Source organism: Cydia strobilella, chromosome 21, assembly GCF_947568885.1.
Source record: "Cydia strobilella chromosome 21, ilCydStro3.1, whole genome shotgun sequence".
Taxonomy (NCBI): Eukaryota; Metazoa; Arthropoda; class Insecta; order Lepidoptera; family Tortricidae; genus Cydia; species Cydia strobilella.
Window position 1 is genome coordinate 10809142 of NC_086061.1, and position 17044 is coordinate 10826185.

Here is a 17044-nt window from a genome sequence, read left to right on the forward strand (position 1 = left end):
TTATTTAACAATTTTAATTTAATACCGTCAAACTTGCCTCCAGGTTAATCGCCCCAACGTGATATCAAATATTGGGGTAATTTGTACCAATATGGTATTCCCACGTTTATGACGTCATCTATGTCTATCCCTTGTGGCCGCCTCTCCCCTAGCCGCCTACGGTATATAAATGAGACCGTAAAAAGGGGAAAGGCGGCAACAAATATAATGTTACTATGGGTGTAAAAGTTATAGAATGCTTAGCATACATACCTTCATATACTATGAAGGATTCTTCATCCTCGCTCTCTCTGGACCTCTGCTCTACTCCAGGGCCAGAGGAGCCTCAGTCTCTGCTTCGCTTAATTTATGGCGGCTGTATTATCGCACCGAGATCTGTGGGTGAAATTGCTCTATGAACATGGTATTCTCCTAACAATTAACCCCACACATAAATATAACATCTTTACTAGCGAGCCACATCTTACCCGGCCGGATGTAGGATATATCAGCTACCAATGTAGCCGCCCTTCGCAAAGTGTGTGCTCAGTACATGCATAATACGTGCTGATAATGGAATACCAAGCGACCGTAGTTATCTCTGCACTCCTGCACAGGATAAAGGAGAACCTAGCAGCCAAGGCCACAGAACTCCTAGAGTCGGCCACCGTTGTGGTCACTCTTACATATTGATAAAGGAGACGTCAGCAGCCGAAGCCACCCCTTTCCTACATAATCTATAAATTACCTAGTCCGCCTTACCTAAGATGGGCTCCACACAACTTCCACGGCGGAGACCGTAGCAAGTTGTACTCACACAAACTTATTGCTTCCACGGCGGAGACCGTGGCAAGCCGAAACAAATAAGGAGATAATCGTATAGAGAAACCATACCACCACTGCGAGCCACTAAGCAGATAAAATACTTAGCTTTAGATGATTCTGGACAGCTGTAGACTTCCTCACTTTATATCACTTTCGAGAACTCGCGCGCCTTGCTCATACACACGCGCCATATTGTCTTTTACTGCTTTAACCTTCACATCGGATTAACTTACCACAATTCCACCTAGAGGGCGCTGTTAGGTGTTGCCGCAAGGAAATTCGTCTTGGGTGTTATAAATTCGCGTCTGTCGCGACACTCCCCGCCTCAGGCAGAAGCACAGCGACTAGATTGCTGGTCCATTCTTTAATCTTTTCAAGGGCCCGAAGAGCTGCGGCTCTTTTAGGTCTTGATTCGTCTTCTTGTCCTTCTGGCGCAATTTCCTCCAAGTGGTGTAGCTCGGGATCAGTGTGGTCGTAATACTCGGGGTCGACGACTGTGAGTGGTTCTGGTTCGGACATAGACTTAGGCTTAGGCTCGTTTAACTTACTAGATGTAGACTCTACTACTTGTTTGAAGGAACTCCTTTCCTCTACTGGCGAGGCATAGGGTAGAACTTCTTCTTCTGGATCATCTCTAGCTGTTACTGGAGTGAATCTTTGTTCAGAAGGAGACTCAGCAACGTCTTGGACGTCAACGTTCCCGCAAGATGGAGGTGGAAGGTCAGGAAGCTGCAGAGGTTCTTCTGCGCTTTCGTTATAAGGTGATGTTTGTTTACAGTGTTCTTCTCTCTCTTCGATCTCTAAAGGGTAGAGATGCGTGATAGATCTTGTGTATTCGGTATCTCCTACTCGTACCGTGGCAACCCTACATAATCCATCGGCGCTTTCCCTTAAAGATACTATTTTCCCAACTTTCCAGTTGATCCTATTCCTCGTGTCACCTTTAATCTGCACGATTTGACCTATCTTCGGTTCTAACTTTGAAGTCACCCTAGGTTCTTTAGGGTGGTGGGAATATCTTTCTCTCAAATTTAGGAGGTACCTGTTCTCAAACATCTCTTTAAACTCTCGTAGAATTATCTGTGCTTTCTTCCAACCTTTAATTAGGTTATCTTTAGTCACCGTCCCTTGTGACGTAGGATCCTTATTCGACGTTTCCATAGTAATACACTTTCCCATGGTAAGGAAGTCTGATGGTTTTAGTACATGATCAGGCTCTGAATCCACGTATGTTAATGGTCTTGTGTTCAGAACTGCTTCAATTTCTTTTACCGCTGTAACGAGCTGGCTGTCGTTCAATAGATGTTTCTGTAAAGTTTTCTTCATACAGTTCTTAACTAAACCGACCAATCTTTCGTAGAAACCTCCATGCCATGGTGCTAACTGTGGTATAAATTTCCATCTTATCTCCTTATCTAAGCAGTATGGGATCTGAAGAATCTCTGAGAGTAACTTATAGTGAGCCGCGTTATCAGACGTTATCAAGGAAGGTACTCCTCTTGTTGAGATCATTCTACGTAAGGCCATTAAACCTTCTTCCGCCGTTAGGTCCTTTACAACTTCTAGATGAATGGCTCTTACAGCTAAACATGTGTAGAGGCTAATCCACCTTTTGCAACTGCCATTCCCATTGTTAACTAGAAGTGGTCCCAGGTAGTCTGTGCCAACGTATGTAAATGGAGAACTATAATTAACCCTCTCTTTCGGTAAAGCAGGAGTTTCCGGTAGTTTATATGGCCCTCCGTCATGTTTCTTACATTCAGGACATTTCCTCAAAATATTTTGAACTTTGCTTCTTCCTTGTGGTATCCAGTAAGTTTCCCTTATCTTGCTTAACGTGTGACTCACGCCAACATGCATATTTTCTCGATGAATCTTCATTATAGTTTCGTTGGTGAAGTCTGAATTTTTCGGTATAAGTATAGGGTAGCGTTTATCAAATGACCAGTCTGCATGTTTCATACGACCTTTACATCTTAGTAAGTCATCTATGTCTTTAAATACGCCTAAATTCAAACTTAAACTAGTTACTTTTCCTTCTACCTCTAGAGGAAAGTATTCAGCTTGAATTTCTTTCAACCTTAGAAACTTATCATCTGGCGTCTGATCATTTTCTTGTGCGGTTACTTCTTTTGCGGTTGCACTATGTCTCGTTTCCATCAGACTAACATCGGGTATGTCTGGATCAACTGTTTCCATCGGTTCTTCTTCTTGGATTCCAAGACCCTCCCCAATCAAGAGAGAACTGGTTGGTCCACTGCTAGATGTAGTTGGCCACGTCTTAGGATCTTCTACTATAAATTGTGGACCAGTCAGCCATTTCTCTCTGTCCTCTCTCGAACAGGTGGGTCTGGTGCCTACGTCTGCTGGATTCAGGTCTGTTGAAAGGTATCTGATCTCCAGATCTTTATTCTTTCTGATCTCTTCTACCCGCCTGGCAACGAAGGGCGGCAACAGTTTATCAGATTTGCACCATTCTACAACAATCTGGCTGTCGGTCCACAAGACTTGCCTTACTATCTTCTGCTGAAGAAACTTAAGAACGAACTTTATTAGCCTACTGCCAATCAGTACTCCTAAAAGTTCCAGACGGGGTATCTTGAGACTCTCCTGGTCTTTTACCGGTATCAGACGGGATTTTCCCATAATGAAACTTCTCTTTGAACCGCAAACTAAAAAAACTGATGCTGCATAAGCCTGTAGAGAGGCATCTGTGAAACAGTGTAGTTGGTAGTTCCTTTCCATTGGTGTCTTTATGTAGCATCTGTCCACCGACACTTCTCCAATGGCTTTCAAATTCTGTCGGATTATGTTCCATTCTTCCGTTAGTTCGCTTGATAACGGTGAGTCCCATGATACTCCAGCCTTTCAAAGTCTTTGTAGAAAAAGTTTAGACGCTAGGGTATAGGGTGCAGCATAACCACATGGATCGTAGATTGATGCGATAGTCTTCAGTACTCCTCTTTTTGTTACCGCTTCCTCTTGCAAGTTAGGCTTCAACTGAAGAGTATCCCTTTTGATGTCCCATTCTAACCCAAGTACCTTTACTTTATCTTTTTTATATGTATCAGAAACCTTCTTCATGAATTCCTTAGAATTCGAACTCCAATCCCTGAGTGACATTGAAATATCTTGAAAAGACCCTTTTAGGTTTCTGTAGAGCTCCATCGCTTCATCCGTAGTGTTGGAACCCGATACAAAGTTATCTACATATATGTCATTCGCTTTCTGTTTGACTTGTTGGTCTTCCGCTTTGGACAGGTGGTGTTTGATAGTTGCATTAAGTAAAAACGGTGAAGAAATGACGCCGAATGGTACTCTACAAAATCTAAGGTATAGTAGGTTGTCCTGAGATACCGGTTTAGAGGTATCTTTGAGCCACAAGAATCTGGTAACATCACGATCCTTTTCATGCAACGCCATCTGTAAAAAAGCTTTCTCAATATCTGAGGTTAAACCTATTTGATGGGTTCTAAATTTTATAAGTAAGCCAGTGAGGTCTTCTAACATGAGTGGTCCTCTGTACAAACATTCGTTCAGACTTTTCGTATCCTTGCTACTCTTAGAGCTAGCATCATAAACTATCCTCATAGGTTTCCCTCGATGATGTACTCCGTGGAAAGGTAAGTAATGCACGAGGTTACCCATTGACATTCTTGAAGTAGGTACTATTTCTATTATACCTTTATCTAATTGTTGTTTAAAAGTATCGCTATACGCTAGTAACGTGTCTTGATCCATACGCTTCAATAAGCTTGATAAGCGACCAAAGGCCATTCCAAAATTGTTAGGTAAGTCAGGTGGATAAGTTATCCAAGGCCAGCTTACCGTGTAACGATTATTTAGGTTAACTGTAGTATCGTTGAAATACTTGATCGCTTCTTCTTCTCTAGTTGCTCTTGGGGAATCACTGATACCTATACATTCTAGTTCCCAAAGGCTCTTTATGTCAGCATCACAAAGAGGTGGGTCTGGTTGATGAAGCTTCGTTTCAATGCAAGTCTGAGTGTAAGTCACTACGTACGGTTCGTCACTAAGTTGTGATTCTGTTCTACCACTTATTATCCAACCAAGGGCAGAGTCGATCAGAAACAGGTTACTGTCCAATTGTACTTTCTTCTCATAGGTTATGTTACAATAGTACTCGTTTCCGACCAGAATCTGTACTGGTCCGCTTAACGAACCGTCATCCGCTAGTACATATGTCTCCGGTAAGTCCTTCATCTTGACATTAGGTATGTACCCTCTTGAAATACGTTCTACGCAGTTAACCCGTATAACTATCTTCTTATTTGTTCTTGACAGCAACTGTAGAGTAACTATAGGGCTGTGTATTTCTTTAGGAGGATCATCACCAAAGGTGAACACTACTAAATGACTTTCTTCTTCGACGGGAAGCTTCAATTCTTTGGCCGTTTGAAACGTGACATAGGAGCGTTGAGAACCGGGATCTAAAAGAAGTCTATATTTATATTGTTTATCTTTATCATCTAAGGGGTTTGCATAAACTATTGCTGTTTGGAGCGTTGTAATACCCTCTTCTAGGACAGTCACAACTGTTTCTTCACCGGGCCTTCCTTCTGAAAATTTAAAGGACATAAAGCTCGGTTATGCAGTACTTCACCGTGGCAAACGGTACACTTACGACCGATCTTGCAATCTTTCATAAAGTGATTTAACTTAAAACATAGGAAGCATCGTTTTCCTAGTCGTTTCTTTCTTTCTACCAAGGTAGTAGCTTCAGTGCATTTGTCATTAAAGTGATTCCCTTTGCAAAAGACGCATACCCATTCTTTCTTCTCTCCAGAGGGGCCTGGCTGAGGTTCGGATTGACCTTTATTTGAAGTTTGAGTTTGGTTCGGTCTGTTCCCTTTATTCTGTTTCTTAAAACCAATAAACTTCTTGATCTGCACCGATCTTCTATCAAAGCCTCCTTGTTGGTTTTGTTTCTTCTGATTACTGTGTTGTGGTTGGGGTTGGTTTGCGTATTTCGCACGTTTTGCGTTTATATGAAGAGTTCCAACGGTACTATCTTCCGTTTCATGAGGGCGTTTCCTGCCCGAGATCCTTTCTGAATCCTCCTTAGCGGTGATAATTCTATCTAACTGGCCTCTGAGTTCCTGTATAGATTCATCATTAACTTTTAGTTTTATTTCGTATACTAGTTCCGAAGGAAATTTCTCCAATAGCATGAATCGTAGATGATTGTGGTTAATATCTTCACCTAACGACTCTAAAATTTTAAGATGCTTCTCAATTTCGTTGAATGTCTTCCTGCAATCTTCAGCGGAGCCTTTTGCCATCTTAACCTTATATAGTGCAGCATAGTGTGCATCTATTAAATGAGACGTCTTGCCAAACCGCTCTTTCAATATCGAAACTGCGATATCATAGTTGGCATTAGTAGTTGACAGTCCGTCAATGGCTTTCTTGGCATCTCCTGCCACTGAAGTCTTAAGATATGATAGCTTGTCCACTTCAGGCAGGTTCCTTGAATCGATGTTGCTTCTGAAGACGTCCCAGAATTCACACCAGGCTAGTACGTCCCCGCTGTACACCGGCAGTTGAAGTTTAGGAAGTCGGCATGAGGAGTTCGGTTCTGTTAGTTTCTCGGAAGGTTTGTTCGTCGAAGTCACTTGGTCGATCTTCACCTTAAGCTCCGCTAAAGTCTCCTCGGCTTGAAGTTGTACTTCACTTATTAAGCAGATTTCATCGGACGCGGGAGTCGAAGCTAGTCTGAAATATTCTATCAGGTCGCTGCCAAGCCTTTTCAGAGACGCTTCCAATTTACTGTATGCAATTTGAGCCTGCATTAAGTTTTCTGAATTTACTATATCAGGAATTATTTCTAAGTCCGTAGTGAGTTTGTCGTTAATGAGCCTAAGCCTTCTTAAAAGAATGTCGTCCATTTTGATGTTTTGTTTAAGCTTTAGTCTTGTCTAAGCCTGTAAAGTACAGAGACAAACCTATATAACCTAAATTCCTTTAATCTAAAATTTTAATGATATTAACTCAATAATTTTATTTTATAATAATTTAGTTTTATTAATTTTTTAGTAATTTCATTCATTATTTATTTTAATAAAATCAAATATTGAAATCAAGGTTCAACTAAAGACCCTTACAAGCCTTTCAAATTTGAAACTTAAAGAGATAAAGTTGAATCCAATTTACTTTATCTAATTAAAATCATTGACTTAATCGAATAAAAGTTTCCTTCAAAATTACCATGAAAGAAGACAAAATAAAAGTGATTAACAACATAACATACATACTGACATATGAATGTGCTCGGCGACCTATCTTTCTTTTATATCATTTATAGGTTCCACCAGGCCAAGCCTGAGGCCTTGTTAAAATCAGTAAGTGACGATGACGTTTGTACACTGTTACCACAATACAAAATCTACCGTTAACGTTAGCTACCACTTGAACTCTTGAAATAATTATTATTATTTTATTTGCTTCACTTGTTTGATTATTTATTGGTATTTGAACACTTGAAAGAAACACTTATTCAATAAATCCAGGAACACATAATTATAATTATAATACCTGCAAAGAAAGTGTCAGCTTATATCTATACACAGCACAATTGTTATGAATGATATAATATAACATAACCTGGCCTTTCGTAGCTAATTTATGTAAAATAAATTGGGTATAAATTCCCTCAAGTAATTTTAGTTCAAATGACAGGTACTAAATCTTTCCATGTCTGTGATTATTCAAAATAACCTCAAATAAAACTTTACTTATGAACTCATAAGATCAATTAGAAGGGAAGTTAACTGTATTTTGAATTTCCAATAAGAGTATAATGAAATGGAAAAATACCGAACTATCTATCTTAGAACCCGTGAGAATGTTCTAAAAGGTCCTGTAACTTGTGAAAATATTAAGATCCGCCATGTTCTAGAAGTTTCTACGACTGAACTTTATTACCATACCGTATAAGCTTATTCATCTCGTAAATTTCTAGAAAGTTAAAACAATTCAATAAAAGGATGAAATAGACCCGTAATTCACACAATAACGAAAGAAACTTCATTAAATTTAATACTTTTCTTTGTTTTAACCTTAAAATAATCATGGCCACCGCATGGTTGTCCTCGACCACGCCGGTGTAAATGATGATCCTGTACCTATATTTTAGAATAAGGTACTATCACTACAAAGAAAATGTTTAAAAACTTACCGAGATAGTCTAGTCCGAGTAACTTTGTATAATCAGGGGTTTTTGTCAAATCCGAGGTTGTCTTGTCCGGTATGGTTGGCGGCGGCGAATTCCCTGTACCTATGAACGTAAATGTACACATTTTTGAAGATCCTACATATATACACGCTTGCCCCGTTGTCGGAGCCCCTTTTATTACAATATTCTCAATAATTACCTTTAAATTTTGAGCCTTCTTGGGGAAGCTTGCGACTGTATCAGGACCGGCCACCAACAATTTAAAATGGCGAAGCGAGTAAAGTGTAAGGTTCAGCAGTCAATGTTGCCAAAGTCGACTCAGCTTCTCCCTAAATTTTTATCAAATACGGAACGAATCTCGAACTCTTGTTGAAAATTCTCACGTTTTCCAAGCTAATTCCTTGTAAATGATGATAGACTCTATTTCTTGGAACCAGATAAAAGGTATAATATGATACACGAAGCAAATAAAGAGTATACAAACTCTCATTTACTACGCGTATATTTCTTATAAGATACCAATTAGTCATTATGATTCTTTTTTACCTTCTTATCATACTCCTTTTGAATGTGCTAATCTTTTAAAAATATTAAACAATCAATTTATCTTAAATTCATAAACTTAAATATATTACCTCTTTATCACTAGGTATAGTTTGCTACAACGTAACTACCTAACCGTCTAATTGGTAATTAATTATCGCATAACTTTTCAAAGTCGAATCCACTTAGTAACTAAATTTTTTCCTTTTCTTTAGTTATCTTGATAGTCCCGATGATCCATGTATTTCCGCCGACTTCTTGGGTAGTCTTCCTGAAGTGGCAACACCTGTCGCTGACTTCGGGCCTTTTCTAGGTGTCTAGCCTAGTCTATTCTTGCGATTATGTTGGTAACTCTAAGGTACTATTACTCAATAGTATCACTTAATATAAAAATAATAAGTATCATAATTGATAAATACAGACAAATGCTTCAGTAAATTTTATTTTTATCTCTGTATATTCTTCTTGCTAGTTAGCTTCTCCTTTCTAATTGGAAAATAAATACATCTTTAATAGAAACGTCTTTCTGCCATTTCCGTTCACCATGATGCAATTTCTTCATGTTGGCAGTCCGTACAATGTCTATTTTCTGCCGGTTACGCGAATAAAAACATGACCTTTTTTACTCAAATTATCTTCAATTAGTAAGTATTAATGCCAGCCTCTTTATTTAATCGAGCCCAAATTAATGCCGAACCAGACATCGTAAGAAAATACCTTAAAACGTATACATCAAATATAAAACTTTCGCTACTCGTAGCGCCATCTATAATTTTCGATTGTAAATGTATGCCTATAGTGAAGATGTATGCTTTGCATTCTTTATATGTATAATATAAGCCTTGGTTCTTTATCTGCTGCATCCCAGCATTGACCACCATTGTGGCCGCCTCTCCCCTAGCCGCCTACGGTATATAAATGAGACCGTAAAAAGGGGAAAGGCGGCAACAAATATAATGTTACTATGGGTGTAAAAGTTATAGAATGCTTAGCATACATACCTTCATATACTATGAAGGATTCTTCATCCTCGCTCTCTCTGGACCTCTGCTCTACTCCAGGGCCAGAGGAGCCTCAGTCTCTGCTTCGCTTAATTTATGGCGGCTGTATTATCGCACCGAGATCTGTGGGTGAAATTGCTCTATGAACATGGTATTCTCCTAACAATTAACCCCACACATAAATATAACATCTTTACTAGCGAGCCACATCTTACCCGGCCGGATGTAGGATATATCAGCTACCAATGTAGCCGCCCTTCGCAAAGTGTGTGCTCAGTACATGCATAATACGTGCTGATAATGGAATACCAAGCGACCGTAGTTATCTCTGCACTCCTGCACAGGATAAAGGAGAACCTAGCAGCCAAGGCCACAGAACTCCTAGAGTCGGCCACCGTTGTGGTCACTCTTACATATTGATAAAGGAGTCGTCAGCAGCCGAAGCCACCCCTTTCCTACATAATCTATAAATTACCTAGTCCGCCTTACCTAAGATGGGCTCCACACAACTTCCACGGCGGAGACCGTAGCAAGTTGTACTCACACAAACTTATTGCTTCCACGGCGGAGACCGTGGCAAGCCGAAACAAATAAGGAGATAATCGTATAGAGAAACCATACCACCACTGCGAGCCACTAAGCAGATAAAATACTTAGCTTTAGATGATTCTGGACAGCTGTAGACTTCCTCACTTTATATCACTTTCGAGAACTCGCGCGCCTTGCTCATTCACACACGCCATATTGTCTTTTACTGCTTTAACCTTCACATCGGATTAACTTACCACAATTCCACCTAGAGGGCGCTGTTAGGTGTTGCCGCAAGGAAATTCGTCTTGGGTGTTATAAATTCGCGTCTGTCGCGACATCCCTTACGGGCGCACGCGGTAGGCCGCATCTATGTAATGCTAGCTCTATGGTTTTAATATTCTTGACAACATACCAACAACAACCTACGTAATTTAGTTAAGTTATTTGTGACCCACCATAAACAGTGGGGGGACACTACTCCTTCCGGACAAACTCGGCTCCGTTTAGGGCTATCGTTTTTTTGCTCACCAGTTGGCGCCTCTGTTGATGGTGGTCCAAAAGACTAAAGAACAGCTGTCAGTCATTGAAGTGACAAGTGACATTTGACATTTCGAACTATGGAAAAGACTACTATCTACACTAGCGCCCCTAGCGGCGAATTCATACGCCTTAACCCCTTTTTGGCTCAGCATTGCTCCGTGCAATTTTTAAGATTATAACTCACCATCGCAGCGCACCAAGGTCATTGTGCGACGCACCCATAAGTAAGAGGGAGAAAGCGATATCCCTTGGTTGGTGGTGGTGGTTAGTATTATTAATTATTATTAGTTTTGTTGCACTTACTAACACTATATGGATCAAAATTATTCGAAATAAATAATTGAATTGAATTGAATTGAAAAACGCCAAAATGTCACATCACAATAGTAAAAAAAAATAAAGTAGTCGATTCGCTCACGAGTGTGGATCTATTTATTAAACTATCTACCACACGATCGAACAGTCTTCGGACCAAGTTAAGGGTCCGGTACGCCCGTCTGTTACAGTAGACTTACTTCTTTTTCTGAACGTACGCTGCGTCTCTGCTATCTGTCACTGTCAAATGTTAACTGTCAGTGTCGTGTTCGTGTCATTTCTTTTTCCTTTGTATCGGGACATCGGGAGTACGCTGGTCTTTCTTACTAATAATAATATAATTATTTAATTTTGTTGATACTTATTTCGTACTTCTAACTGACTCTGACAAAGGCCCTAGAGGCTTCTATTTCTCCAATATAATAATAGTGCTGTACGCTCGTCTCGTTGTGGTATTTGTTTTGAGTCCATTGGAGCATATTTGTTTTTGCACACCGCACGGCTGCCGTGATGGACGTGACGCACGCGTGTCGCTGCTGCCTGCAGTGTGCTCCGGACAAGGACCTGACGGCACCGTACACTCATCTCGGCAAAACAGAGATATATGCTGACATGATCAGAGAGAGCTTTGATATACATGTAAGTGACAATCTAGTTATTGAAACATCTACACTAACCAAAAATGATGAAACTTAGGTGTTTTTGTTTGAATAACTTGCAGCTGGTGGTGGGCGGCGCGGGCTCGTGCGGCATCTGCTCGGCGTGCGTGGGCCGCCTGCGAGATGCGAGCGACTTTAAGCTGCAAGTGCAGCGCAGCCAGGCGGAGCTGCAGGCGCGCACGCAGGGAGACAGCATGGAAGGTAACCACCACACATCAAACAAGTAGTAAAATTTAGTCATTCTGTTTGAGAACTATACAGAAGTCCATTAAATAGCAGTGTTACGTTGACACTTGATTTGCAATCTAAATGGCGGCACCATACACACTTCTGCTAAGGGTTGACTGTCCAATATCCTGCCAAATTCTTTAAAATCAATGTTAGAGCGTAACTTTTACAGAATGATTACGTAATCAGTGTTGTGTTTATTTGCTCTAGAGGAAGAATCTGCAGTCAAGTCAGAAAATCCAGAAATGCAGGATGAAGACGGGACTAGTGATCCTGTATCGGGTAAGTCTACTCCTCTATAAGTGAAATAATAATAATCGTGATGGGAAAGACATCAATAATAATCGTTACCTAACAGTATTTAATATGTAATATTTTAAGAATATTATGAATATATGAGTATGAGTATGCTGAATGGCAGTGATAAAAACTGAAGTTGTTACCAGTGGTAACAACTTGGTGGTACCTAGTGAGAATAACCCCAATCATTAGATAGAGCAATTATTATTGTTATTATTTAATAAGCAGGCAGGCGTGAAATAAAACTATGAAAACGGATTATATCGCGTATATTGAATTTATAATACATCCCAACATTTCGAACCCTTCGAGCAGGCAGGCAGTTATGGCAACTGATATGGCCTGTATCCAGTAATCATAAAGATATATAGTTATCATGAACGAGTATTAGATGTAGTGTTATGCTTGTCTAATTTATTTTTAAACCGGTTCACATTTTGTGCTGAAACTACGTCTTCCGGGAGTTTGTTCCAAGCCCGGACTACTTGGTTGCTCAGAAAGTGTTTGTAAGGGTAACTGTGAGACCTATGCCTTTCTAGATTTAAGTGATGTTAAGATTGTTAAGATTTAGAAGACACATCTACAAACAGCAACACTCTTAACTGAATATGGGCTGAATGAAAGTGACACATGATTGATAGCCCGCCTGCTTCCGGCTGGGAGTCCCTACACTACTACATCTAACTGTCCATAGGTGGACCTCAAAAGGCTTATGCCTCCACCGATGGACAGTTAAGAGTTTGGGTGATGGTATGTGCTTGTCTAAGTTGTTGACATTATGGGCCGTGACCACTTCTGTTGGTTTGTTCCAAACCCTCACTTCTTGTGGTTGCTAATGGGCATTTGGTTCACAGTAGTGATTACTAGGTTTGAATAGCTTGTGGCTTAACAGCCTGTTGCTTATACACTTGTATGTTTGTTTCAGGTGAAGACAACATACAAGTCAAACTAGAGACGCTGGATAAAGATGGAGCCCCTGATATGTTGCGTGAGTACTTAGTTTTAACGACAGGTTTAGAAGGCGTGACTGGACAGCAGCTGGCTAAGATTACATTTACAAAATTGGACTGAACACCCAGTGAAGTTACTCGAAAACCTATGGTTATTAAGATACTTACTTACTTAATGATGCAGCGACCCAAAAAGAGTCTTGGCCTCCGACACGAGTACACGCCAGATGTCTCAATCCTGTTTCATCTGCCGCCAGTTATCGGCATGGAGATCGCTCAAATCCGCTTCAATAGCATCGCCCCAGCGAGCATCCCAAGTATGCCCTTTTAGCGCTGCGATTCTCAAAAGGTGGCTGAGCCAGCGGAGACGGTGAGCTTTTGTCCCGCCTATAATGCTGGGTGCAGCCACAAGATCTTCAATCTCGACGTTTTTGCGGAGTCTAATACTGCCATCTTCTCTTCTCACACGGCCCAGGATCTTTCTAAGTATTCTCCTTTCTGCCACCAGGAGCTTGTCTTCTTTAAGTGTTCGTTAGGGATATTAGGATAACAACACCTCGACCGCTTAGCAACTTCTGCTGCTGATTGTACTAAACATAACCTTTTGACATATTATATAGATTATAGAATATTATATTACTAGCGACCCGCCCTGGCTTCGCACGGGTTACACAAACCCTTAAAAATTATACACCTAAACCTTCCTCAAGAATCACTCTATTGATACCTAGGTGAAACCCGCATGAAAACCCGTTCAATAGTTTTTAAGTTTAACGCGAACATACATACTGACAATCGCGGCGGGGGACTATGTTTTATAAGATGTAGTGATATAGTATTATAACGAATTTTTGTTTCAGATGAAGAGCTCATAATCAAGCCAGAAACTGTGGACGAAGATGAGATGTTATGTAAGTACCAGTAGGTATTGTACTCCCGGCTACCGGTAGATTATGCTAAGCAGTGGCGTAACAGAGGGGGCAAGTGCCCCGGGCGCCATCCAAGGGGGGGCGCCAAATTGTTGACTGCCCCGGGCGCCATATCCTCTAGCTACACCCCTGATGCTAAGAAATTGACTCACGTGTGTTAAACCGTATAATTAGCTTAATTTTAGTATCACGACAGTTTAAATTCAGTGATAAGACATTGTTTTGACTTAAGATCCATTGTACAGTAAGTGCCCCAAGTGTAGTACTCATACTCACGTCGCCATACTAGCTGTATATTAATAAAGTGGATACTCAGCCGGGGGTCCGCTTGGCAGCTAATCCCAAAACTTGGCGTAAGCACTGGGTTTTACAAAAATGACTGCCATCTGTCCTTGCAAGTCCTATGCAATTGCATAGATTCACGCATTATTTTTGTCCAAATACAATCGCGGTAATCCACGCTCTCAAATGCGAGTCTTTAATAGTATTTAATTTTATGGACTTTTTTATGCAAACGGGAACCGTGCCACACCAAATGCTCATTGAAAATCGAACCTTAATGTGAAAACAATGTAGTAAACATTTGAGTATTTGGTGTTTATCGGTTCTCGTTTGCAAAAATACGTCCAAATATATCTGTTCTGTAATGTAAGACACAGCATGAAGTAGAGTTGTTGTTGTAGTGGAGGAGCGGGCAGTCAAGTCGGAGCTGTCGGACGAGGCGAGTGACGAGGACTGCGTGTCGGGTGAGTACTGCAACACTACCATACACACACCACACTACATTATACATACTTGTACACGTACGACCAATATTCATTAGATGTAGCACCCATACTCGTGGAATAAAGTGATGATATTTTTATTGTACGCCAATTGTGTGTTGGTTGGTTACGATGGTTGTGGCTGTTATAGCTCGGTTAAAATTAAAATAAATAGGTAAATAAACATTTGACGACAATCCTACATAAATCGACCTAGCCCCAAACTAAAGCAAAGCTTGATGGGTACCAAACTATCGATATACACAGGTCATACATACATACAGGATATGCAACATTTTGTTTTATTAATTGACTTAACTCTTTTTGACAATGCCAGAACGATATTATGAATCCGTTGAAATTGTCTTGTTAAATGTGTTTCAGTGTGTTCGGACGGCAGCGCCGCCCGCGCCAGGGAACAGCTCGCGATGGGTTGTTTCGTGGTGCTCGAGCGCCTCCGCGACGACGCGACTGTTCACAGAGGAAACAAACCATATAGCTGCGAACACTGTGGAAAACGTTTCATAAAGAAGTCTATTTTAAGGAAACACATACACAATACTCACTTGTCGAGTAGACCCAAAGAATTTGCTTGTGATTTTTGTAATTCTACATTCCAAACTGAATCGCTTGTATTAGAGCACGAAAACAGCGAACACGGTGTTAGAAATTTCATGTGTGCTGAATGTGATTATACAACGATTAACAAGAGAAATTTGCGAACTCATTTAATAAATCACTGCAGTTACGGAAGTCCGTTTAAAGGTGATTTACACAAACACCAAGCAATACATACTGAAGAAGAGTCTTGTAAGTGTAGGGACTGTGATTTTAAATGCAGTACTGAATCAAACCTGCGACGTCACCAGAAGATGCACGAACGAAGACGCCAAATGATACATACTGGAAAAAAACCTTACAAATGTAGTAGTTGTGACTACAACTGCAGAACTATTTATAGGTTACGAAGACATGAAAGGGTGCATACTGGAGAAAAGCATTTTGCATGTAGCTACTGTGATTACAAAAGCAGTGACAAATCAAACTTACGAAAGCACATAAGAATACACACCGGAGAAAAGCCTTACAAATGTAGTCACTGCGACTACAAGAGCAGTAAGAGTGAACACTTACGAAGTCACGAAAGGACACATACTGGCGAGAAGCCTTATACGTGTAGCTACTGTGATCACAAATGCAATTTTAAACGCGACTTACAAAGTCACATAACAATACACACCGGAGAAAAGCCTTACAAATGTAGCTATTGCGACTACAGGTTCAGGTGGACAGGAAACTTACGAAAACACCAGAGGATACACACCGGAGAGAAGCCGTACACATGCAGTCATTGCGACTACAAGTGCAGTCAGAGTTCAGGCTTACGCAAACACGAAATGATACATACTGGCGACAAGCCTTTTCAGTGTAGTCACTGTGATTACAAGTGCCGTCAGAGTTCATACTTACGCATACACGAAAGGATACATACTGGCGATAAGCCTTATCAGTGTAGTCACTGTGATTACAAGTGCAATCAGAGTTTTGACTTACGCAAACACGAAAGGATACATACTGGCGATAAGCCTTTTCAGTGTAGTCATTGTGATTACAAGTTCCGTAACAGTTCAGACTTACGCAAACACGAAAGGATACATACTGGCGATAAGCCTTTTCAGTGTAGTCACTGTGATTACAAGTGCAATCGGAGTTCAGGCTTACGCAGACACGAAAGGATACATACTGGCGATAAGCCTTTTCAGTGTAGCCACTGTGATTACAAATGCATTCAGAGTTCACATTTAAAAACACACCAGAGGATACACACTGGAGAAAAGCCTATCAAATGTAAGTAAATTAATTGAGGTGCAATTCTGTAAATCGCTGTACTGGCGATAAGCCTTTTTAGTGTAGTCACTGTGATTACAAGTGCAATCGGAGTTCAGACTTACGCAAACACGAAAGGATACATACTGGCGATAAGCCTTATCAGTGTAGTCACTGTGATTACAAGTGCAATCAGAGTTCAGACTTACGCAAACACGAAAGGATACATACTGGCGATAAGCATTTTCAGTGTAGTCACTGTGATTACAAGTGCAATCGGAGTTCAGACTTACGCAGACACGAAAGGATACATACTGGCGATAAGCCTTTTCAGTGTTGCCACTGTGATTACAAGTGCAATCGGAGTTCAGACTTATGCAAACACGAAAGGATACATACTGGCGATAAGCCTAATGCAGTCGGAAGTCAGACCTAAAAGCACACCTGATGACACATAA

At 40.6% G+C, this 17044-nt stretch overlaps 2 protein-coding genes across 2 annotated transcripts; one reads left to right on the top strand and one right to left on the bottom strand.

Moving 5' to 3' along the window:
• Window positions 1-1095: 1095 nt before the first annotated feature.
• Window positions 1096-6713, bottom strand: LOC134751288 (uncharacterized). Its single transcript, XM_063686672.1, has 3 exons — window positions 5450-6713; window positions 4633-5384; window positions 1096-3603 (listed from the first exon to the last, which is right to left on the bottom strand). The coding sequence occupies exons 1-3, from the start codon at window positions 6711-6713 to the stop codon at window positions 1096-1098; spliced, it is 4524 nt and encodes a 1507-aa protein (XP_063542742.1).
• A 4517-nt stretch (window positions 6714-11230) lies between these two features.
• LOC134750959 (zinc finger protein 345-like) lies at window positions 11231-16822 on the top strand. The gene is made up of 7 exons (XM_063686253.1): window positions 11231-11568; window positions 11651-11789; window positions 12027-12098; window positions 13042-13104; window positions 13927-13977; window positions 14679-14741; window positions 15144-16822. The coding sequence occupies exons 1-7, from the start codon at window positions 11440-11442 to the stop codon at window positions 16613-16615; spliced, it is 1989 nt and encodes a 662-aa protein (XP_063542323.1). The 5' UTR covers window positions 11231-11439; the 3' UTR covers window positions 16616-16822.
• The last annotated feature ends 222 nt before the right edge of the window (window positions 16823-17044 follow it).